The following is a 25,301-nucleotide window of genomic DNA, read 5'->3' as shown; positions in this document are numbered from 1 at the left end:
GCCCTCAGATGGAACTCAGCTCTGATCACACCTTGATTTTAGCCCGGTGAGACCCATTTCAGAGTTCTGACTTCCAGAACTGTTAGATAACAGATTTGTGTTGTTTTAAATTTGTAGCAATTTGTTACAGCAGCAACAGGAAACAAATTCAGAGGGAATCAGAATTTCATTGAACATTCTGCAAAATTTGCACTCTTGGACTCAAGTCCTTGCTTAAATTTCAGGGTTTGAGGCCCACAAAACCTAGCAGGACCTTTCTTGCCAGGTCGACCCCAGCCAGATTTTCACCATCCTTCAGGCGGTTCCCTCCATATCTGCCCATCTGGCCTGAATTTTGCTGCCGTAAGAATTTTCTTCCATTCACCCACCTTTGAGGCCTAGATTTGATAGCTATTCTAAGATACTGGTGTTGACCCCACCGCTTGTTTGAGACTAAAGTTATTAGAAACAGAAATTCAGGGAGCAAATTAAATTAAAACATGAACTAACAATGAGAACACTTTTTAAAAACTGGGGCATTTTCTCTCCCAGCATTGGGCCAAAGAGAAAGAAAGCTAGAGGAGAGACTGAGAACCAGAGACACTGAGAAATGAATCTAGCTAAGAACACTGAGCTGCACTATAAGCTTCTAAACTTTTGCTAACGGCCCTTTAAGACCTAGGACTTGGGGGCACCTGGATGGCTCAGTCCGTTAAGCATCAGACTTCCGTTCAGGTCATGATCTGGCAGTCCGTGAGTTTCATCTTTGGGCTCTGTGCTGACAGCTCAGAGTCTAGAGCTTGCTTCAGATTCTGTCTCCATCTCTCTCTGCCCCTCCCTCGCTCCTACTCGGTCTCTCCTCTCTCTCAAAAATAAATAAACATATAAAAAAATTAAAAAAAAAAAAAAGACCTGGGACTTGGGCAGAAAGCAGAGACCTAAGTAAAAGTGTAGCTTGTAGTTTAAGAAGTCTGGGTTGGAATCCTGGGTCTGCGGACCACCGTTCTGTTCTCTTATTCCAAGAGTTCCCCAAACGAGCCCCTTGCCAGGTGAGTTCCTCAAAGCCAGTGAACCAGGAAAGTGCGTCACCCCAACTCCTAACCCAAAAGGTCCCCGTCACCAAAAGAAATATAAAATGCTTTATAAAATCTACCTTCGACACAGAGAAAGCGCGCTTTTTAACTCTTCTCTCAGAATAAAAGGCCCTTACTTTTAATTTTTTATTTGTGATGATTTTTTCTTTCCGTTGTGTTACTAGCTGGAGCTAAACATTGGCTGGGGCCCCAGGCGGCTGCTGGAAAGACGCCCTCCCAGGCGCAGAAGGCTCGTTTAGAAGAAACTGGGGGTGGGGAGAGAACTCGAGACTGTCTCTCCAGCGCTGTAGGGACTCTTTCGAGTCTTTCCCCGGCCCCCGCTGTGCCAAAGCTCCTAGTCTGAGACCCCCGACAGCAGAGGGCGGCGAGGACCTTTTGGGGAACACTAACCGTATAGCTGGGCCACGCAACCCCCAACAGCTCCCTAGTTACCCGGCTCCCACCTCCTCCAGGGCAGGGGGCGGAGGCGCCTGCTACGGCCGCCGCGGGGGCGGGGACCACCCACAGCGCCGCGCGGCCCCGCCCCAGCCCCGCCCCCGGCGCGCCCGCCTGGCCTCCCAGCTTGCTGCCCTCGCACGCTCCTCCCCGCGCGAGGAAGCCAGCAGCTCGCTCCGCTCGAAATTTCGAAATTTTTTTTGAGTCCTCCCTAAAAACTAAGGTGGGCCGCAGTACGGACTTCTTCAGGTAAAGATGGAGTAGGCGGCTGGAGAGCCCAGACTGGGGATGAAGAGATGCCCTTCCTCCTCGTTCCCCTCCCCGCTGTAACAGAGAATACTAGATTCTGATTTCCAGCTGTACTCTTACCTACCTCCATCCTAAAAGTTTTGGGCAGCAAATTTGAATTCACTTTAGTTTGGGAAAAAATTAACGTCAGGTTTTGAGATAAAATTACCCTGTTCCCAGATCAGTATTGGGAATCTTTCGACCTAATTAAGACTAGAGAGGGCGGGGTTGTGGGAGGGGACTAGTGCATCTGGTTGCGGGAGAGATGGAGCGAAGGATGGGGCCCACAAGGTGCTGTGTTTAGGGGAGTCTCCAGTCCCCACCTGGAAGGAGGGTCCACCCACTGGGCCCTTCTACCCCTCCCCCCCCCCCGCCCCCTTCTAGTTGCCAGAATGGAAAATTCATGGAGTCAAGTTTAGCCCAGGTCAACAAACTTTTATTGCCACTTCTGGCTCCCCCTGCCCCAGCAAGGTCCCTGCTTTTCACACTGTAGAAATACTGAGCTATGGTGTAGGGGAATGGCGGGGCGGGGGAAGGGTGGGGGGTGGGGAGGGATTACCTAGCCTCCCTCAGCACTGCCAAAGTTAAAGAAACCCCACTTGCTGGAGAGGGAGGGCCAGATGAGAGGAATTCAAGGGCACAAATGGCTCAGTCCCACCTCTGCTGGCTGCAGAATATAAAGACCATGGTTCCAAACCTTTTAAAAAGGGTGGAGTGGGGGAGACGGATGAATTTGGCTGCTGTTGTACCCCTTGCCCCTGCTGCCATGTTTCCATGGAAATGAGGGAGGGGCAGGATGTAGCTCACTCTCACTACCTGGGAGGATGGCAGGGCGGCATTTGGTAAACATATCGCCTTCCACTCCTACCCAACACATACGACTGTCCCCAGCCGACCCCAAGCTCACTGCCTGTTCCATTCCCTTCTGGAGCTGGTATCATGCTAACTGGACTCCAGGTAGGGCTGCTAGTGCCCACTCTCCAGCCAGGTCTTGCTGTCAACAGATGGAATCAGAAGACATCCAGCAGGCTCAGTAGCAGCCCTAGTAGAGCTGTAGGTTGTAGTGCCTCCATGTAAAGCAGCACCTAGTACCCCCAAGACTCTGTGCAACTGCTGTTTCCTAAACATCTCTGCCCAGACAAAACTAAAAAAAAAAAAACAACATAAACCCAAATGTGTAAGATTAAAAAGAATACAAAATAACTCTAACAATGGTGAGGGCTAGGATGGGGAAAGGAGGAGGGTCATCCTTCCTAGACTTGAGCCACCTATGCACCCTGCCTTCTGCCCAGCTGGAGTTGGCTTCTCCCCACTGGACTGTTGCTGGGGGACTGGAGTCCAAGTCTCCTTTTGGTGATGAGAGCTATGCCCACTGCTGTTGGTCGATGAGGCTCGCCTGTTGCCAATGTGAGGAGGTGCAGGATGGGTTCTCAGTACCATGGGTCGGCCCGGTGCTGCTGATTGTAGAGCTGTAGCTTGATCTGATCTTTGATCTGATTCACAAGGATCTGAGACAGCAGGATTCCGACCAGCTGGGAGAGGCGAGATGGATTGGGCCCTCAGCAACGAGTGATGTCTTTGTTTTCCCTGACTCAGTCTTCCCAGTGTGGTCAGCACCATCCGATCCCCTGCTCCTTAGCAATAGCTGTGCCTGACACCCTAGCTGATCCCCAGGGGCCCTCCCCAAAACAAAGGAGTCTTTGCAGAATTATACGACCCACAAGGCTTACAGGGTAAGTTACCTGGGGGATGGCCAGGCCCAGTGCTACACCACCAAGAAGGAAGAGGTTGCTGTGTATCCAGTTGACCAATTTGTCAATACAGCCATTGGTATAGATGACTTTACTAGCTTCCAAGTAGTCAAGGGCCTGCATACCTTGGCCACACATGGTGTTGATCACTGCCTGGGGAAAGAGTTAAAAAGCTAAATGGGACTCCTGTTTTCAAACTTTCTCTTTTGGGCCCTAGCTGCTGGGTTTCCCACCCTTCTTAAACTCCTAAAACGTTAGGGAATACATGTGGAGGATCCTAGCTTGCAAGTTGCTAAACGCAAGCTTCCTTTCCTCTGGGAGGTCTGAGTTCAGTTCTCCTTGTTTTAGAGACCTGCACCTTCTGAATCCCCGTGTGGACTGTGGGAATGAAAAGTTAACAGAGCCATTAGATTGGGGTGAAGACAAACATCTGACAGCTGTCCTACAAAACTGACCGGTTAAGCTACTGAATGGGGATTCCCAGTAGCGGCTACCCTAATTGGAAAGCAACTGAGATTGCTGCCCAGGAGGAGATGAGGTGGGATGTAGGCTCACCTGGCTGGGGGTAGGCAAGCAACAGGAGTAAGGCACAGAGCAGCGCTCACGGCTGGGGTTGTCTTCTGAACAGTTGAAGTACATGTTCTGCGACCAGTCCTTATAGGAATTCCCTCCACAGCAACTGAACTGTAACAAAGCCCACCACAGAGGTTAAGAATCACCCGCCCCTCACATTGAGATGACCAGGGGAATTCTCACAGCAGCCAAAAGTCTGTGGCCAGCTTCCAGTGGTAAGTTCAGGTTGTGTTTAAACACAACTTTAAACCTTGAGTTCACATTTCTCAGTGGCCTTCGCCTTTATATATCTTGTTATAACAACCAAAGTTATATATTTTGGTTTTTATACATTCAATTGTGAGCTCCTTGAAGGCAGGTTCTGGTTTTGCGGCCCTGCATAATATAGAGGCTGGCAAAAGGAGGTGTTCAAAAACACTGGCTGAAATACTTAAAGGACTGGTGTTGAAAATATCTGTCTTAATACAGAGGAAACAGAAGAGAATCTTCAATATTGTGGGCCCCTAATTACTCCATAAAAGTAAGGAGGATCCAAGTCAAGTTGCACCAAGGGAAGAGGAACTCAGTACTGGTCTCAAAAGCACTTTTATTTAAAATTCAACTTTAGGGGTGCCCGGGTGGCTCAGTCGGTTAAGCATCCGACTTCAGCTCAGGTCATGATCTTGTAGTTCGTGGGTTTGAGCCCCACATCGGGCTCTGCGCTGACAGCTCAGAGCCTGGAGCCTCCTTTGGATTCTGTGTCTCCCTCTCTCCCTGTTCCTCCCCCACTCATGTTCTCTCTCTCTCAAGAATAAGTAAACATTAAACATTTTTTTAATAAAGTAAAATTCAACTTCTGATTCATAGCAGCATCACTTCCTTTTTTTTTTTAATTTTTTTTAAAATATTTATTTATTTTCGAGACAGAGAGAGACAGAGCATGAACAGGGGAGGGTCAGAGAGAGAGGGAGACACAGAATCCGAAACAGGCTCCGGACTCTGAGCTGTCAGCACAGAGCCTGATGCGGGGCTCGAACCCACGGACCGTGAGATCATGACCTGGGCTGAAGTCGGACGCTCAACCGACTGAGCCACCCAGGCGCCCCTAGCAGCATCACTTCCATTTAGAAGGGACCCAAGTGTGCATTGCAAGATGAATGAATTAACAAAATGTGGTCTGTACATACAATGGAATATTATTCAGCCTTAAAAAAGAAGGAAATTTTGGCATATCCTACAACATGGATGAATCTTGAAGAACTGCTAAGTGACTAAACCAGTCACGGAAGGACAAATACTATATGATTCCACTTATATGAGGTCTCTAGAGTAGCCAAATCATAGAAAGTAGATAGTTGTTGTTAGGAGTTGGGGGAAGGGAGAGTGGGGAGTTAGTGTTTAATGGGGAGGGTTTCTCTGGGACAGACGAAAAAGTTCTGGAGATGGATGGTGGTGATGGCTGTAAACAATGTGAATGTACTTAGTGCCACAGTTTCATATACTTAAAAAGGTTAAAATGGTAAATTTTTATGTTGTGTATATTTTATCATGATTTAAAATTTTTAACTTTTAAATAGGTAATATGTAAAAATCTGCCCATTTCCTTATTCCCCTAAAAGTAACCACTTAGAATTGTTTCCACATATCCTTCCAGATTCCTTTCGTAAATAGGAATACATATTTTTTCCTCCCTCTTTTTTATACAAATGGCAGATTACTATATATACTACTGTTCTGTTCTCTTAAAAGTACTTTTAAAGTACTCTACTGTGCATGTTTTTTTGCCAAACCTCCTTCCAGAATCCATTACCTGACAGGTAATGAAGAAGCCCACAGACCTGAAGGGTGAGGTGCCTCTTGGGATGGCGTTAATTTTTGCCTACAGCCTCTCAGACCACAGCTGACCTCCCCCCACTCTTAGCCCATACCTTCTTCTGGCCAAAATCAATGAGGTTCTGTAGGTCCAAGTCATCTCGGTAGTGCACAATGGCATTATTGATGATCTCGCTCACTTTCCCTCGTGCCTGCCAGAGACATGAGTAGGGGATCAGAACACAGGACTAACCCCTAACCTGCTCCTCCCTTCAGGAATAACCATAGACGGTAGCCATCCTTCTTCATTGAAGTCAACCTTGAAATCGGAGCCAAGTCCTAGGTTGATGGCCAGTTCCAAAAAGCCTATCCATCCCTGGGCCCTCAGGTACCAGTAGGCAAGAGAAATGCAGGACCTGCTGTTGCCACTTCTCAAGGCCACATTTCAAGATAATCCAAGATTTATCTATCTGGGAACACTATTAACCACAAAATACTTGTTGATGCAAAGCAGAGAATCCAACATATAGATTTTAGTAGAAAAGGGCTTACAAAGCTGAGACACTGACCTCTAGTGGACATAAGGAAACTGCATCTCTTTAGACTCCAAACAGATCTGTATCATTTTAGGATTTTACTAAGCCAGAAAGACTAGGACATTCTTCAGAATGAACCCAGTGACTCCCCATTTCATAGTTTACACCATTCCTTCTTCCTTCTTGCTCCACTATTTTTCTCAAAGTTTCTATAGTTCAATACGACTCCTGGCAGTCATTTGCCCTTTGAGAAATGAATTCTGGTTCTTAATTAAAAGGACGATCACTAAACAGACCACTTCCAGATATGGTGAACACTGCTCAAAATCTTGTTTAGTTTCCCCCTTCTTTCCTTCTGTGTATCCCAGTAAGCAACTTTCAGAAGAAATAAAAGTTTCTTCGTATGGTCTACAGTCCACTTGATAATTATATTTTACCCAATAATTTGCCATTAAAGTTTGTAGATTGCTTTAACTTTGTGTTCATAGAGTTTATTTTCCTGTTGGCCTCTGTAACTGTCAGAGGGAAAACACCTTACAATCTGGAAATCCTCTCTAAATATGGTGACTTTAAAGGCCATTTGTTCATCCCTAAGGAGAATCTTTCCAAGGCTGATGCTTCTCAGGGGAAGGAGTGCTGGTTAATTAATCAGGCTAAGCATGGGCAGGAACCTTCTCTTCCTCCCTCCGGTTCACACCTAAGAAGCCCCTGGGGCCCCAGTGCTACCTTGTCTGAGAAGACGAAGCCCAGGATCCCTGCAGCCAGCTGTAGCAGGAACACGATGGTGAGGCAGAGTGAGAACTGTAGGGAGTGGGCAGGGAAAGAGGACAGTCAATTACCATGCTTGGGTGTAGCCCCTCCCAGGGCCATGGGGAGTACTGGGTACTGGGGGCTACAGGCACTTCTCCCAGAGGCCCCGCACATAAGGCCGCCGCTGCCTCTCACATGCTGTCTTGAGGGTGGCCACCGTGTGCTGACTCATCTGGGCTGAGCTCTACAGCGGGGAGGGGACAGCACAGGCCTTGGAGGGTAGGTGGGACAGATGAAACTGAAATGGTAGTAGGAACGGCATCAGGAGGCTGGGAGGCATATGGAGGGGGCCAGGGTCTTTCTGGTGGGGTCCCTGACCACTCACCGTCTGTAGGAGGCAGATGTTCTCACGGAGGGATCCAATGCAGCCACAGAAGGTGAGTAGGAACATGAGAACGCCCACCACGATCAGCAGGATGGCAGGGTCCACTGCCAGGCAGGCCAAGGCTGCTTCTGGGGGAGAGGCTGTCTCAGTCTGAGCCTGGTGCTGTCTGAGAGTGATACCCAGGGACGAGGTGGGGGATGCCCTCCAAAACTGTTCCCCTCTGGTGGGGGAATCTCTAGTATGGTTGGATGAAGGTATGGGGAGGCAGTACTCTCCTCCGATGGGGAGAATAAAAAGGGCCGAGAAAGGTTTGTGGCATTTAATTTGAGGAACTAACAAATAACAAAGTAAGAGCTTTTGTTCCCAGGCTTAAGAGAGGACGAACCACTTGCGCTCCAGAAATGAATTAGAATGGCATTAGGCTCCCAGTTTTGCAGATTCCGTTTCCTGGAGACTTTGTGCAGTAGAACTGGAATGGAGGTTGAGTTACTCCAGGACAGAGTGAGGGAGGGGGTAAGGCCTCTGATTACTCTCTGCTCCCAGAGGCCTACCTACTTTCCTAGACACTTCTTAAGCCTAAAATGTAAGCATATCCTGGAAGATTCGTGGGAGTTCAGGGAAATCCAGGTGAACTGGCCTGGGTGGCCTAATGCCCTGCGGTAGGGTGCTCAAATCAGGCTAGAGGGCGGCTGAGGAAAGCATGTTAGAGGGCCACGGAGGCAGAGGAGGAAGGGGCTTGGCAAGAGTCATAGGGAGATAGAGGGGGACCTATAGCTCACCTGCATGCTTCATCAGCCGAGCGTAGACTCCCACAGCCACCATCACCATGGAAATCACCTGTGGACACAGGAATGAGGCAGACTCTGAGATTTTGGAAACCAGGGGGCCCTGAGTGCTGTAAGTAACCTTAAGAGAAGCAGGAAGATGACTTTCCCAGGACCCAGAGATGACCATCTCTGTCCTCCCAAGAGATACAGTTGATGGCATCTGTTTTGCCTTCAAGAAAAGCTTTTACCAAGATGATCTCAATTGATCCTCACAACACAGTTATCTTGTGAGGCGGCTGTTCTCATTTTACAGATGAGGAAATCAAGGCAATACAAGGTTACGGACCGTAGCTAAGAATTGGGCTTTGGAACCAGTCAAACCTGGGCCTATGCTAGACAAATCTCTGACCCTCAGTTTCTGTATCTGAAGACGAGAATTTAAACAACTACATCTCAAAAAATAAAAACCACTGTGAAATTAGGTAAGATAATGTATGGAAAGCATTTAACACAGTGCCTGACAATAAATATTATCTGTCATTACTAATAGTTAACTTTTCCAGGGTGACACAGAAACTCTGAAATTTTGAGTTTGAATCCAACTACCTCAAAGGGCAGGTTTTAAAGCTGAAGCAGGCCTGAGTCGACGAACACTCCCGAGTGTCTAAATCTCTTGGAGGTCGAAATGGTGTCCAATGCAAGAATGCAAGCACATAGCAATGGAAAGAATGCATCCATGAACACAGGTGTGTAAAATGCAAACTGGCTTGGCAAGGGAGACTTTATCTTTATAAACCTGGATTCCAGTGTGGAGCACAATGAGAGTTCAAATGCTTCAAACTTCCTGGCTTCTCCCTGAGAGATCAAACCCATCAGAGACTACCAACAATCCCCAAAGGGGCCTTTTCTGCCCTCCACCCCCACCGCAGGCCTCCAGGAGTGCCGGGCAGCCCAATGTGCACATCTCTCGGCCACTCTTTCTTTGTGCCCAGTCCCCAGGCTGGTGCTAAGCAGCAGCTGGCTGTCACCATGGCAATTGCTGGGGCCACGCTCTGGCTAGAGGGAGTTCTCAGCAGCAGGGACTTGACCAACTCAGTGGGGAAGGAGATGGCTGGCTAGACTCCACTGTCCTACAAGACAGAGACCAGCTGGAAAAAGCCATCTTGGGGTTTCGGTGGGAGAAGGGAATAGGGCCCCTATAGAGCTAATAGGGTCAAAGTAGTTACTCAGGTTACTCAGCAGAAAGATATTTTTCCTCAGTGGCCTCTGCTTTCTGGTGCGTTTAGCAGTAAATGGAAACCTTTATCTAAAACCGGATCTTTCAGGACTCTTCCCTGGCTATCTACACAGCCTTGCCCCCAATCATTTGACACTGCTTCTGACTCAGGACTAGGTGTGTTATCTACTGGCCCTCATGCTCTTTGTCCGGGAGAGAGGGAGCTGCTTGCAGAGCTGTGAGTGGGGCTGGAGGTGCCAGCTGGCTTGCTGTCCCCCAGGACAACCAGGCTGAGGGAGCAAGGGGGAGTGGGTGGGAGGCAGGGCAACCACACAACAGAGATCTCAGTCATCCCCCAGCCTGTAGGCACAGCCCTTTGCCAGAGTGATTGAGCAGCCCGGCCTGCCCTTTAAAACTCCCCATAGCCACTTAACAGTTCTGAATATCCCTTTGCTGCATCATTTAAAGATATGAACCTGCTCTTTATTTCTGTTGTTCCCAGACTCCTCACTGTTTTACACACGTTACACTTTTGCTAGGATGTATAACTTGCCACAAAGATGGCCTCCGATTAAATCCTAACGCGGCTAAAACCACAAAGTAAAGAGATGCCACGTATCACGGTAACTTAATTCCCTGTGTGGGCCTGTAATGACAGCAGTTGTTCTGTCTCTATCTGTGGTGGGTAGCACAGAATAGTGTTCCCCCAAAAGATGTCCTGTCCTAATTCCTAGAATCTGTAAATATGTCTGGAAATGGAGAGTAATTATCCTATTGGGCCTTAGAAGAGGGAGGCAGAAAGGTCAGAGTCCGAGAAGGAGATGGGTATGACAATGGAGGCAGAGATTGGAGGGGTGTGGTGCCATGAGCCAAAGAAGATGGGCGGCCTTTAAAAGCTGAAGAAGGCAGGAAATAGATTCTCCTCTAGAGCCGCCAGAAGGGACCATCCCTGGTGATACCTTCATTTTACCCAGTGAGACCCATTTTGGAATTCTGACCTCTAGCATGTAAGAAAATTGTGTTGTATTATAAGCTATGAAGTTTGTGGTAATTAGTTATAGCTGCATTAGGAAACTAACACACCATCCAAATTCAAGTCATCAGCTGCTATGTACAAGGTACTCTGAGGACTGCAAAAATGAGTGAGATGTAGTCTTGCCCTTAAGGAGACTGCACGCTATGTGGGAGAGGAGCAAGAGCATCTACAGCCTATGCTTCCCCAACTTGAGTGTCGTTAGAATGGGAGGAAGAGCAGGGAGGGAAGAACTGAAAACTGCTGATGCCTTAGCTGCACCCAAACCACATATTGTAATCCAGGCAACAGTATTTCTTTCTTTCTTTTTTTTTTTAGTGTTTATTTATTTACTTTTGAGTGGGGGTGGGGGAGGAGAGCGCACGAGCAGGGGAGGGACAGAGAGAGGGAGAGAGAGAATCCTGAGCAGGCTTCTCGCTGTCAGTGCATAGCCCGAGGCAGGGCTCGATCCTATGAACCGTGAGATCATGACCTGTGCCAACATCGGGAGCCAGACGCTTAACTGGCTGCGTCACCCAGGTGCCCTGAGGCAACAGTAGTTCTGAATGTGTTCCAGGTGATTCCAATGTGCAGCCAAGTTTGAGAACCACAAGCCTAAAGCACACTCAGCCAGGGATCTAGAGCAGCAGGTACGGGTTACATTAAAATCAAGATGAAGACTTTAATATGATCGTTAATATTTAATATGATCACTAATGATACTGCTTTCCTGGGGCTCACTAGCTAACTAAGAATTGGCATTTCTATCACTGATCTCCCTCTTCATCCCCGAGTCACAGCTTGCTTGCCCTTTCACACTCCTATTCCTGCCCACATCTCCCACCCTGAATTCCTCAAAGCTACTGCCCTCCCAAAGTTAATGCTGCTGCCGTTAATAGCATAGCATTTCAGAGCTGAATAGAACCTTAGAAATGAGCTCAGCCACTCACCTTTTTATAGATGAGGCCCGAAGAGCAAAGTGATGCTTGGCCAAGTGCACATGGGTGCAGAGGAAACATCTGGACTAAACCCAGTTTCCAATCTCAGTCTGGTACTCTTTCCACTCTATCAGGCTTTGCCACAAAATCCTTAGAACACCCCACAATACCACCAATGACCTCCTTTCACAATGAGGATAGAGATAAAGATACTTCTTAGAATGGCTTTTCATATTCTGGCTAGAATGAAGCCTCACTGGAAATTTTTAAGAGCGAGACACAGTTTTTAAAATAGCTGAGTCTAGCAAAAGGCATGTTCCTGAGGAGTTGTCAATCAAATTATATAAAATAACTTGCGTGCACCAATACCTTTATCCTTATATAAGGTGAGTAATCACCTTATAATGAAAATAACCAACCCCTGGGCTCCTTGGGAAAATGGCTGAATCTCCTACTGGAGCAGGAGATATAGAAGATAAGCCTGGAGTATCTCGCAGTGCCAGAAAGTAAGGAAATGCTAAGACACAAACAAAAAGACCCTCCCTCACACTGAGGTGGGTATGCCAAAGCGACATCAAAATAAGGAAGAATGAAACTATTACCCCAAACATAAAATAAGTATCTATGAATCCATACTGATAGAAAGGACTTAAATTTAAAAAAAAAAAAAAAGGACTGAAATAAATAAACGAGGGAGAAAAGAAAATCTCCCATGCAGAAGAATTGCAAATGATTTGTGTCGACAGTGTACTCTCAAGGAGGTAGAGCACAACTCCCCACTCCTAAGTGTGGATGCTCATAGTGACTTCCTTCCAAAGAGCACAGTACGGAAGGGGGGGGGGGGGAAAGAGGGTGGAGACATCTGACAGACACTACCTCCGCCAGGGGAGTAAGATCAACATCAACAGAGGTAAATCACAGGTATACGATGTGATATGATGAAAATGACACCCTGGGGCGCCTGGGTGGCTCAGTCGGAGAAGCGTCTTACTCTTGACTTCGGCTCAGGTCACGATCCCAGGGTCGTGAGATGGAGCCCTTCGTTGGGCTCTGCGCTGAGCATGGAGCCTGCTTAAGATTCTCTCTCTCTCCCTCTGCCCCTCCCTCCCCCTTTCTAAAATTAAAAAAAAAATTTTTTTTTGTTTAAATTTTTTTTTTTTTTGATGTTTATTTATGTTTGAGAGAGAAAGAGAGACAGAGTGCAAGCAGGGGAGGGGCAGAGAGAGAGGGAGACACTGAATCCGAAGCAGGCTCCAGGCTCTGAGCTGTCAGCACAGAGTCTGCTGTGGGGCCTGAACCCACAAACCGTGGGTCAGATCATGACCTGAGCCGAAGTCGGACGCTTAACTGACTGAGCCGCCCAGGCGCCCCAACCCACATTTTTTAAAAAAATATCAGACTTTCTTAAATTAGGATTCATATGCATGCAATGTCACAAACTTTAATCAAGGGGATTTCTTAAAAAACACAACAAAACCGAAACCAAATAATCAGGGGGATTTTCTCCTCACACCAAAGTGTAAGGCAACGTTAAAACTGTTCAGGTGTCGGGGGCGCCTGGGTGGCGCAGTCGGTTAAGCGTCCGACTTCAGCCAGGTCACGATCTCTCGGTCCATGAGTTCGAGCCCCGCGTCAGGCTCTGGGCTGATGGCTCAGAGCCTGGAGCCTGTTTCCGATTCTGTGTCTCCTCTCTCTCTGCCCCTCCCCCGTTCATGCTCTGTCTCTCTCTGTCCCGAAAATAAATAAACGTCGAAAAAAAAAAATTAAAAAAAAAACAAACAACTGTTCAGGTGTCAGAGCCCCAGGAAGCTACAATGCTCTGTTGGCATACCCTATACAATTTGGACATATTAAATTCTTCTCGTCAACTTTAATATGCTATCGCTGCTCTCTAATTTACAGCTCATACTTCCCTTTCCCCAATTCTCCCAATAATAATGTCCTTTATAACCTTTTTTTTTCTTTTTTCCTGATCCAGGATCCCATCAAGGATCACGCATTTAAGATCAAGTCTCCTTTGGCCTCCTTTGCAGCTTGGCTTCTTTTTTCTTTGTTTTTGGTCTTTCAAGATACTGACTTCAAAAAAAAAAAAAAAGTGGTAAAATACGTACACCACAAAATTAACCGTGTTACAGTCCAGTGGTCTTGAGTACATTCACATTGTCGTGCAACCATCACGGCTATCATGGTCCAGGACTTTTTCATCAGCCCGGATAGAAATCTCTTACCCATTAAACACGTACCGCCAGAAAGTAAGGAAATGCTAAATAACAAACAAAAAAACCTCCCTCACACTGATGTGGGTATGCAAAGGGACATCATCCCCTCCACTCCTCCAGCCCCTGGCAACCACAAATCTGCTTTCTATCTCTAAGGTTTTGCCTATTCTGCACATTTCCCGTAAATGGAATCATACAGTATGTGGCTCTTTGTGTTTGGTCTCGTTCACCGAGCATAACGTTTTCAAGGTTCATCCCTGCTTTGGCGAGTACTTCATTATTTTTATGGCCTAATAACATTCCATTATATGGATATAACAAAATGTGTTTATCCATTCGTCCATTGATGGACATTTGAATTGTTCCCACCTTTTGGCTACCGTAAATAGTGTTGCTGTGAATGCTGGTGGACAACTTTTTGTTTGAATACCTATTTTCAATTCTCTTGGATATATATCCAGGGATGGAATTGCTGGGTCACACGGTAATTCTATGTTTAATGTTTTGAGGAGTTACCAGACTCTTCCATAGTGGCTTCAACATTTCACATTCCCCCCCGACAATGCAAGGGTTCCAGTTTCTCCACATCCTTGCCAACACTTGTTCTGACATTTTTTTTTTTTTTTGGACACTGGCATTTTTTTTTTTTCTATGCCCAACGTGGGGCTTGAACTCACGACCCCAAGATCAAGAGTCACATGCTCTACTGACAGAGCCAGCCAGGTGTCCCAATACTGGCATTTTTTTAGAAGTCTAGGCCAGTTGTTTTGCAGAACACCCCTCAATTTGGATTTATCTGATTGTTTCCTCACAATTAGATTCAGATGACACATTTTAAAAAATGGTTATTAATTTTTGAGAGAAAGAGAGAGATTGGGGGTGGGGCAGAGAGAGAGAGACAGACAGACAGAGGATCCAAAGTAGGCTCCGCACTGACAGCAAAGAGCCCAATGCAGGGCTTGAACTCAAGAACCAAGAGACCATAACCCGAGCCGAAGTCAGATGCTTAAACTGAGCCACCCGGGCACCCCTCAGATGACACATTTTTTTTTTCAACGTTTATTTATTTTGGGGACAGAGAGAGACAGAGCATGAACGGGGAAGGGGCAGAGAGAGAGGGAGACACAGAATCGGAAACAGGCTCCAGGCTCTGAGCCATCAGCCCAGAGCCCCACGCGGGGCTCGAACTCACAGACCGCGAGATCGTGACCCGGCTGAAGTCGGACGCTCAACCGACTGCGCCACCCAGGCGCCCCAGACACATTTTTGACAGAAATACCACACAGATAGTTTTGTGTCCTTCTCAGTGTGTCATGTGAGGAAGCACAACATAAATTTCTATCCTAGAAATAAGGAAAAACATACTAAGTGATGACAAGGCTGTTAGGCATATGTCTCTACATCTCATAAAACAATAATACAGGCACTACTCTAGTTTCCTAGTTTTCCATAATATTTGGTGCTACTTGTCCTCTTCCCTTTGCCTTCTGCTAGCGCTTGCTGGCAGATAAACAGCCACAGATGCTAATGTTCATGGGAGAAAATAGAAAATGGAGAAAATTCTCTGCCTTGTTTGACTTCTTTTCTTGCAAATTGCAAAAAGACATCCATGAATTGACGTTCTTAAGAAAAACCCTTATTCTAGCCCCAGGATACTACTTCAGAACCATCAGTGATAAGAGAAGAAAAGTTACAGGGCCCCAAGATGAAACTCTAAACTAGAGTTCTTCTGGATCTAGTGCCCAAATGCCAACAATTACAGGCAGGCATGGACTTCCACTGGATTGTACCTTAAGACCAAGGCGGTGGGACGAGCCCTTATAAGTGGACCTAGGAAAGGTCCTTGGAGACAACAGTGGGGTCTCTGTTCCCATGACAGATATAAAACAGCTCTATAAGATACAAAATACAAAGACACCATTAATTAACACTTCTCTCTGGCTAACAGTAGAAATGTGGGCAAAGGTGGTGGGAATGCAAGCTGGTGCAGCCACTCTGGAAAACAGTATGGAGGTTCCTCAAAAAACTAAAAATAGAACTACCCTATGACCCAGCAATTACACTACTAGGTATTTATCCAAGGGATACAGGTATGCTGTTTTGAAGGGGCACACGCACCCCCATGTTAATAGCAGCACTATCAACAATAGCCAAAGTATAGAAAGAGCCCAAATGTCCATCGACAGATGAGTGGATACAGAAGACGTGGTGTATACATATACGATGGAGTATTACTCGGCAATCAAAAAGAATGAAATCTTGCCATTTGCAACTACGTGGATGGAACTGGAGGGTATTATGCTAAGTGAGATTGGTCAGAGAAAGACAAAAATCCTATGACTTCACTCATATGAGGACCTTAAGAGACAAAACAGATGAGCATAAGGGAAGGGAAGCAAAAATAACATAAAAAGGAGAGGGACAAAACATAAGAGACTCTTAAATATGGAGAACAAACAGAGGGTTGCTGGCAGGGTTGTGGGAGGGGGGATGGGCTAAATGGGTAAAGGGGCACTGAGGAATCTACTCCTGAAATCACTGTTGCACCATATGCTAACTTGGATGTAAATTAAAACATAAATAAATTATTAAAAAGAAAGAAAGAAAGAAAGAAATGTGAGCAGAGGGGGTGTGAGGTAGAAGGAAGTCAGGCCCAAGGTTAGCTAGCCTTCACCTAGACTCAATCCTTATCTATCTGCCTTTTGCCAGAAGGAGCACTCATCCCAGCTCTCCAAGGCCATCCCTAACAGGTGACCTCCAGGAGCTATTTCTAGCAACAGTAATAGCTGTCTTTTGTCAAGCGCTAAGGGTCAGGCACTGGGCTAAATAAACACTTTATACACGCTATTTCATTGAATTCTGACCACAGTCCCAAGAGGGTGTTAGCATCTCTATTTTACAGAACTGATGTTGGGAGAATTCAAGAAACTCTCCCTGACTCACTCAACAAGTGAGCCGCTGACGTGGGACAGGAACCTGTCTTTCTGTCTCCTGAGCCTTGTGACCTCAGCCACCTGGCTGCCTTCCTCTCTCCACCTCAGAGGCTCACAGCAACACCAGGGCATGTGCATTCACCTGGGGGCATCACGAGAGGTGGGAAGAAGCTGCCTGCAATTCTCTTGGGGGAGCAGCTGGTAATCTCCAAACTGGGCAGGGCTCAAGGGGAAGTAAGATAGCACTGGGAGGTGATGATACCAGCAGGGCCCAGAGGGAAGTCCCTGGAACAGCACCCTGAAAGGAGAAGACGGCATCACCACACAGGGCCCACCAGCCCCCGAGACAAAGCCCTGGGCCTTCTTTGTCTCCACATTGTAAAGTCCAGTCTGTGCAAAGTGGGTGCATCTGTCTCAAAGTCCTCTCTTCTTCCTTGGAATCTCTTCTCCTCTTCTGTTGAAGGGGGGTGGGGGAGGACACACATTCTTTGCGTGGGAATCAAAAACCCTTCCCCTATCCAGAGGGACACTGGGAGAGAGGGGTCTGCACCTTCAGTTTCAAAGTCCTCTCTGTCCTTATTTTTGGATAAGCCTGCTAGACCTAAAGCAGGGCCCCCTCTCGCACTGCCCAGGGTCTGCACACACTTCTGGGGCCATCCCAGCACCATTTGTTCCTGGGTTTCTGAGGTGTAGACCATCTCTGTGAGACTGGCTCTTGGCTTTCTCCCTCTGGATTGGATGGAATTGTCCTCCTGGAGTGGGGGAGTCCACAGAGCTCTTTCCTTTCCAATGTCTGGGGCCAACCCTTTAATTTTTTTTACGTTTATTTATTTATTTTGAGACAGAGAATGAGAGGGTAAGTGGGGAAGGGGCAGAGGGGGAGACAGAGAGAGAGAGAGAGAGAGAGAGAGAGAGAGAGAGAGACTCCTAAGCAGGCTCCATGCTCAGCATGGAGCCCGACTTGAGTTGGGGCTTGATCCCATGACTGTGAGATCATGCCCTGAGCCGATATCAAGAGAGTTGGACGCTCAACCTACTGAGCCATCCGGGCGGCTCTGGAGCCAACCCCTTAGCTTCTCCTTAGGCTGTGGCTGGTTTTGGTTTCCCAAGGTTATAAACAAGGGAGAGAAGTCCACAAGGACTCACAGTAATGTAAACACTTGAACTATCGCCCTGGAGTTCCCAGCCTGACACAGAATCTGCTATCAAGACTCTAAGAGGTGCTACATGTTTTCTTTTATTCTTTTAAAGGCTGCTTGAAGTTTATGATTTCCTACGTGGTACAAGGCAAACAGAGCTGTTGAGATAAGAAGGCATGTGTGTGACTTGACAGCATAGGATATCCTTCTTGTCTTCCTTTTTAGTGGTTTTTTTTTTTTTTTTTTTTTTTTTTTTTTTTTTGTAATGTGACTATTTCATTTATTAAGCCTGCCTAGTCTACAGGGGAAGGAGGAGAGTTGGGGGAGGGGGATGGGCTCCGCTTCCTAAGGTATTCAGGTGTGAGTATGTGGGTGTGTGAGTGTGTGTGTGTGTGTGTGTGTGTGTGTGTGTGTGTGTTGGGGGTCATGTTGGGTGATAAAAAGGTCTCTGCCATTCAGGAGGGATTTTTCCAGGTTTGATGCCTGGTCATTTCCTCAAGGCTTCTGAGCCAGGTTACAACAGATGGTGCTGCAGGTGACACGGGACATTCTGAATGCACTGAGGACTCCAAGACAGTGGTCCTGGAGGGGGGCGTGAATTTCTTAAAGAAGACACCTCACCTGGGGCGCCCGGGGGGCTCAGTCGGTTAGGTGTCCAACTTTGGCTCAGGTCATGATCTCATGGTTCATGAGCTCGAGTCCCATGTCAGGCTCTGTGCTGACGGCTCAGAGCCAGGAGCTTGCTTCGGATCCTGTGTCTCCTTCTCTCTCTGCCCCTCCTCCACTTGCGCTCTGACTCTCTCTGTCTCTCAAAAATAAATAAATGTCCAAAAAAATTTTTTTTTAAGAAGATACCTCACCAGAGGCCTGGATCAGTCTGGGAATGACCTGGATGGGGGTCCACCTGTGCTGCAGTGGAAGTGGAAAAATCTGGGTGCCGTAGATAGTAATTACGTATGGCCCCGAGGGACATGCTGGGGGCGGATGGCTGACCTGCCTTGAAGGAGGGTGCTAGGCCACGGGACCCAGTGCAGAAGAGAACGAACACAGCTGGATCCCCTCTTCCCAACCAAGAATGCTCAAGGACTTTAGGTTGTGCTGCATCTCGGAAGACTAGTGTTCATAAGAGAGGAAGGAAGGGCATCTTGCCTTCAGCCTATAGGGGCTGCTCCCCAGCTGCCATTCAATAAACATTCAGCAAGTACCCACTCTGCCAAACTCTGCTGGGCACTGAGAAGCAAGAAGCGAATAAGGCAGTCTACCCTCAGGGGCCCGAAGTCTAGAAGAGGAGACATAAATAAACACCTAATTGCAGCACACGTAAGGGATGTGGCAATCAAGGTATATATAAGGTGTATGTATATAAGCCCTGAGGCACAGCCACCAAGGAAGCATGGGCTGAGACACAGGGACTGGAAGTCTCAGTTCTGCCTGACTCAAAAGCCACCCCAACTGCTGCCCTGGGTGGGACAAGGACCAGTAAGGAAGGAGGTGACTGCTATGGGCAGCACTGATAATGTTCCTGCCAATGTATGCCCAAGGCTGATAAAGCATGTACTATGGCACTGGTCTTCTCTCTGCACAGAGCTGTCCCACACAGGGAGCGGAGGAAAGTCAGCTACTTCTTAACTGAAAGATTGTAATACAACTTTTGGAATCGTGGGGCAACTACTCCAGGTCATGGGATCCCAACAGTCAGTAACCCAGCAGCATGATTCTGGGGAGAAAACCAGAACTCCTAGGTAAAAGGGGAAGTGAGATCTGAAACACGAACAGGAGGAATTGGTCCTGCTCCCAAAGAAGCCAGCAGCTTTCTGAGTCAGACTAAATGACCCAAGTGTCAGGGTTCCAGAGCAGCAGCAGAGATAGCCAGTGCTGCCGCCACCACTGAGTGTGAGCCCAGACGACACTGGCTACCTTCCCATTGTGTTCCAGCACAGACACAAACAGCACCCATATGCGGCTCCCCCAGCAGCTGGCCAGAACGTGCACTCTGCCTGGACAAGGGAAGGGCCCACCCACAGTCCCATCCATGGGTGTCTCCTGGGCAGAAGAGGGGAATTTGATTAGGATGGTGAAAGCCAACAAAAAAGAAAGCACTGTAACCAGTCCCTGAGGAGGGTGGGAAGAAAGATGACCCCTGAGCTGGGGAAGCAGCCCTTCATCTCCAACCGCACTTGTGTGGAATGTAGCTCTGAGGCTCTGGGCCTGGGGGGGAAAGTGACACTCAGTAACACCCAAAAAGTACTGTCCTCTGAGAAGGTCAATGTCCCAGGGACACCAGGACACAGAGAGATGCATCCTTAGATCAAGCCCCAGGTCCTGAGGAAAGAAAACAGTCCCTAAAGTGATGTATTCATCTTTAAATAGTTCACAGAGGCAGAAAAATTTTCTCCTTTAGAGGAGAAAGATTAAGGACAGAGAGACAGATATATTGGCTTAGGGTCACACAGTAAGTTGATGCCAGAAAGAAACTGGGCCTCTTGTCCTTCGTTGTGCTATTTCTAGAGCCTCTGACTTTTTGTGAGTCTAAAGTAGGGCCAAGTAGGGGCTCTTCTCTAATTTGGGGTGGTGCCAACTTGGTTAGCAAGGTCCTCTGACCTTGAATGAATCATTTTTACCAAGGCAAATGGGTCCATGGAGCCAAACTCTCTCCCTGGCTGCAACCTCTCAAAGTCATTTGTCTGGTAAAAGGAGGGGTGGAGCAGGGTGGGGAAGTCCAAGAAAATGACCATGAATGCAAGTGTAACAGATGCACCCAGCTGTTGTCGCTGGGGAACCCAGATAAGGGTGAGGTGCCACCGGCTCCAAAAAAGAAGCAGAGTCTTGGCTGATAAAGAAAGTCAGAAGGTGGATCTGAGGTCCCTGGGATGCTAGTGCTGGCCCTGAGGATGGCATGTCACTGAGCTGGCACATTCTGTGAGCAGGTAGGAGGGTTCACTGGGACTTGCCCTTAAGTAGGGAGTTTCCCTTAGAACATCCCCCAGCCTGGGCAGAGTAGTGGTGATTTTTTTTTTTTTTCTTCTGTTCTTCCCTAACCTCCAGCTGAGGCAGAACCTAGACCATGGGAAGTTGGGCTAACTGCTAATACTGCTGACTACAGTAGCAGCCATCTGGGCCAAGGACTTCCCCTAGAGGCACAGTAGTTCAATAGAAAAACCACAAGATCAAACTTACTAACCAGCTGTTGGACCTTGTTGGATAAAAATAATTAATATCTCTGTGCTTTAGTTTTCTCATATATAAAATGTGGGTGCTGGACAAGATGTCTTCCAGATTTTTCTTTTCTTTTTTTTTTTTTTTTCCCCAGTGCTAAAACTGAGAATTTGTTAGGGACTCAAACTTCATTTTGAGTGAAATGGTACAATGGCTGAGCTCTTATCACCACCCTCTGGGATTTCTCTCATTTGTCCCAACAGGCTAGCACTTATGCACTTTGTGTCTGTTCTTCAAACCACGGCCCCTGTGAACCTTTCTGGCAACTGGCTTAGATGCTGGGTCTGCTCCCTCTCCTAGGAAACATATTTTAAACTCATGCTTTCTCCCGCCTGCACGTCTGAACTTCAGGTCTCAGGTGGAAATGGGCAGGGATAATGGGCACCTAGAGCAGCAGCTCTGGCTTGGCTGGAGCTGGAACAGATATGGGGGTTGGGGGAGGGACCTCTCTATGTTCCCAAACCCAGAGGAGCTCAGGGACTCCATAGATGTGAAACAGGATTGGGCTAGCATTTCATGAGCTGGTCCAGCTAGATTCTTAGCTCCAGCAGAGTACTTCTGCTATCTCTGATTATACTGGGTTCAATTTGAGGGAGGAGGGAACTAGGGCCTACAGAGGTGAACATGTTGCCCAGGTTAAATCAACAATCAGCTGCAGGCTGGAGACCGGAATCTCCGTAGCCCCCGTCCAAGAGTTTTTTCACTTTTCCACCCTCATCAGAAGATTCTGAAAGGACTGCTGGCCTTCCAGCCCAACACAGGGTCGGTCCAATGTAGAGAAGATGAAGACCGTCAGGCTCCAGGGGATGGAGTTTGATCCTGAGAAAGGTGGGGCAAAGTTTGGGACAGTGATGGGAAAGACATCCACATCTGGAGGCCATTCCTGCCCCTTCTCAGCCTTTGTGGGGAGGGGGGCACCAGAGGCCTCCAAAAGGAAAAGGTGAAGAAGCTCTGTAAGCCATCCTCTCTGAGGTTAGGGGGAGGAACGGTCCGGGTTCCCCCGGCTTTCTCTTTTTTCTTTGCTGCTGGGCCTCCCAGTCCCCAGGCCTGGAAGTCCCCAATCATGAATGTACCAGTGGGTCTGCTTTGGGCCAACAGGAAAACCCGCGTCTCGCTCGCAAACCCATTTTCTGGCCTGCCACAGATGCCCAGAGGATACCCCTAAGTCTTTACTGAATCTCTGGCATTACCCTCCCTCCCCCCACCTCCCCACCCAACGCCCCCTCGCCCCCTCGCCCCCTCCAGACGCGGCGCCACCGTGGTGTCCCTCCCCAGGATGAATTACCCCAAAGTGTCATCAGCCCAGAAAACTAAGCAGGCATCCCGGGACGCCCCCTCCTCAGAACGTGGGCGACCCACTCCACGCTCGAGGGGTGCCCTGCAGCCCAGGTGCCCCCCCAAGACCTCCAAGACTCACCCAGAAGAGCATGTTGAAGAAGAAGAGCAGGTATTTCACCAGCGGGCTGACGAAGGTGAACTCCTCCCCATAGGCGGCCGGCGCCCCGGGTCTCCGGGCCATGGTCCCGCCGCCGTCCCCCCGGGGGCCTATCTCCCCGCGGCGGCCGGCCCACCTGCGCGCCCTGCGCCCGGGGGCATGAGCCGCGCCTCCGCGGGAGCCCGAGAGGCGGGGGAGCTGCGCCGCGGTGGGAAGTGCCCGAGCCGTGCGTCTGGTAGGAGCGCGGGCAGGGGAACTGCGCCGCCACCGGAGCCGCCGGGAGTCGCTGGAGCCGCGGCGCGCAGCGTGAGCGGCGGAGACTCCGCGGCGGCGGGTGGACCAGCCTGGTCCGCCCGGCTCCCAGGAAACCGGGCCCGCCCCTGGTTGCTCATTGGCGCGGCTGCCGAAGCCTGACTTCTCATTGGTCGGTGGCTGATGTCACTAAGTGTCCAGCCATCCCTCTCCTCCGAAAGGCGGGGGAGACACCTGTTCTGTGAGGGACAACTTGTTAAAGGGTCAGTGGTTCTGCCTCCTCCCCCGAGAAGGGAAGCATCCAGGCAGCAGCTGCTCAAGGGAAAAGGGATGGGAAGGAATGCCTACTGCATCACACACCCACGTCCCCTACCCGGTTGCCGTACACATATGGAAAGACATCTACGTTAAAATCAACAAGTACGTACACCGCGTGTTGAGCAATGCGCCAAAAGCTGGGGGAATGCAAGAGAGTAGAGATAATTCCCGGGGGATGACAATAAAATCGGGGAGACAAAACTAACCTACATGTAACAATTAGAAAATATTTAAGAGTAGCGGCAACCCTGTTTAGTAACTACATATTTTAAATGCTTACTTCAGAAGCTCTGTGACCCACTGGCTGAAATTTGGAAACATCACCAACATTTCTGCCATCCTAATTCGTTACTGTTTCAATCCTCCTCCCTATTTCCTTAGAATCTTTTTTAACATGTTGATCTGACCACAAGCAGGTTGAGAACAGTGCAGGTGGTGGATACTGTGCTGACTACCATAAGTAATGCAAACACGAATATAGATTGAATGTTCGTATCCGCCCCCCCCCCCATTCATGTGTTGAAATCCTAACCCTCCCTCTCAAGGTGATGGTATTAGGAGATGGGGCCTTTGGGAGGTGCTTAGGTCATGAGAATGGAGCCCTCATGAAAGGGATTAATGTCCTCATAAAAGAGACCCCAGAGAGCCCCTTCACCCCTTCCACCGTGTGAGGACACAGGAAACAGACAGCCACCTAAGAACCAGGAAGTGGCTTTCACCAGACATTAAATCTGCCTGAGTCTTGATCTTAGACCTCCAGAACTGTGAGAAATAAGTTTCTGTTGTTTATAAACCCCCCAAGCTATGGTATTTGCGTTTCAGCAGCCTAAATAAACTAGGAAAGGGATTCCACCCTCATCAGTTGTGTGACCTGGGCAAGCTAGTTAATGCCCCTGGGACTCAGTTTCTTCGATGTTAAATGGGGGGGAGTCCTGTCCTATAATGTTGATGTAAGGATTAAATGAGACAGTGCCTGCAAATCACTTGGCACAGAATGGCAAATTGGACAGTTCACTAAAGGCAGTATTTTGTTTGAGCAGAATTTAGAATCCGGTAGGGAAATATGATAACTGCACAAATAACTATAACACATTTATTTAGTGGCGGGTGAGCGAAGATATCATGACAAGCGAAATTAAGGGAGGAAGAGACTTAGAATAGCAGAGATGAATGGGAAAGGTAATCCAGGTGGACAAAAGGATGAACCACATCCCAGAGGCGCAAAAGCACACTGTGTTTAGAGAAAAATAAGCAGACTGGTTTGGCTAGAGCATAGTATGCCTAGTATAGTGGAGGAAGAAAATGCTGACTGATGCCAATACATGTTGAGTTAAAGTCGTGGAAGGGTTTGAATGCTAGATTGGAGAGTTAGTGTTTCATTGGTTTGGAAATAAAATCTGTGGTTTTTTAAAGATTTTATTTTTAAGTAATCTCTACAAACGTGGGGCTCAGACTTATAACCCCGAGATCGAGAGTCACATGTTCTACCGACTGAGCCAACCAGGAACCCCTGGAAATAAAAGTTTTGAAGAAGGGAATGATGTAAGATCTGCTTTTTGTTTCTTTGTTTGCTTTTGTTTTTAAATTTTTTTTCCCAACGTTTATTTATTTTTGGGACAGAGAGAGACAGAGCATGAACGGGGGAGGGGCAGAGAGAGAGGGAGACACAGAATCGGAAACAGGCTCCAGGCTCCGAGCCATCAGCCCAGAGCCTGACGCGGGGCTCGAACTCACGGACCGCGAGATCGTGACCTGGCTGAAGTCGGTCGCTTAACCGACTGCACCACCCAGGCGCCCCTGTTTTTGTTTTTAATGTAGAGTGGCAAAGAGGCTGCAGTGTGGAAGGTTTGTTAAGAGACTACAATTAATAGTCTAGGTAATCAGAACTTAGGATCTGATTTCAAGGCGATGGTCAGAGTTGATAGAAAAGGGTTGTAGTGAAGCCATTGGGAAGACAGAATCTCTATGGTGGGGGGTAAGGTTGACAGGAGCTCTAGGGATGGGGTTCAGAGAAGTGAACAGGGGCGCCTGGGTGGCTCAGTCGGTTGAGCGTCCGACTTCAGCTCAGGTCATGATCTCACAGTTAGTGGGCTCGAGCCCCGCATCAGGTTCTGTGCTGACAGCTCAGAGCCTGGAGCCTGCTTCGGATTCTGTGTCTTTCTCTCTCTGCCTGTCCCCTGCTCACACTCTGTCAATGTCTCTCTCAAAAAATAAATAAACATTAAAGAAAAATTTATAAAAAAAAAAAAAAAGTGAACAGAGGCCAGGTTACTG

General features: G+C 48.1%; 1 protein-coding gene across 2 annotated transcripts; it reads right to left on the bottom strand.

Moving 5' to 3' along the window:
* Positions 1 to 2,210: 2,210 nt before the first annotated feature.
* TSPAN33 (tetraspanin 33) lies at positions 2,211 to 22,728 on the bottom strand. Of its 2 annotated transcripts, none has more exons than XM_043589493.1 (8): positions 22,440 to 22,728; positions 8,362 to 8,419; positions 7,583 to 7,710; positions 7,174 to 7,248; positions 6,028 to 6,123; positions 4,103 to 4,231; positions 3,539 to 3,700; positions 2,211 to 3,328 (listed from the first exon to the last, which is right to left on the bottom strand). In XM_043589493.1, the coding sequence occupies exons 1-8, from the start codon at positions 22,539 to 22,541 to the stop codon at positions 3,227 to 3,229; spliced, it is 852 nt and encodes a 283-aa protein (XP_043445428.1). In that variant the 5' UTR covers positions 22,542 to 22,728; the 3' UTR covers positions 2,211 to 3,226. The 2 variants fall into 2 exon arrangements, with proteins under 2 accessions (XP_043445428.1, XP_043445429.1); XM_043589494.1 differs by having other exon boundaries at positions 7,583 to 7,707.
* Between the last annotated feature and the right edge of the window lie 2,573 nt (positions 22,729 to 25,301).

This window comes from Prionailurus bengalensis, chromosome A2 (assembly GCF_016509475.1).
Source record: "Prionailurus bengalensis isolate Pbe53 chromosome A2, Fcat_Pben_1.1_paternal_pri, whole genome shotgun sequence".
Classification (NCBI taxonomy): domain Eukaryota; kingdom Metazoa; phylum Chordata; class Mammalia; order Carnivora; family Felidae; genus Prionailurus; species Prionailurus bengalensis.
This window is presented reverse-complemented; position numbering and strand designations above follow the sequence as displayed.

Excerpts from the sequence above, each read along its gene's own strand:
- TSPAN33 (XM_043589493.1), bottom strand. The coding sequence starts at position 22,541 with ATGGCCCGGAGACCCGGGGCGCCGGCCGCCTATGGGGAGGAGTTCACC. Across the intron at positions 7,711-8,361 it reads TCGGCTGATGAAGCATGCAG|AAGCAGCCTTGGCCTGCCTG; the intron begins GTGAGCTATAGG and ends CCTCTCCCCCAG. Across the intron at positions 3,329-3,538 it reads TGGGCCTGGCCATCCCCCAG|CTGGTCGGAATCCTGCTGTC; the intron begins GTAACTTACCCT and ends CGCCTCTCCCAG.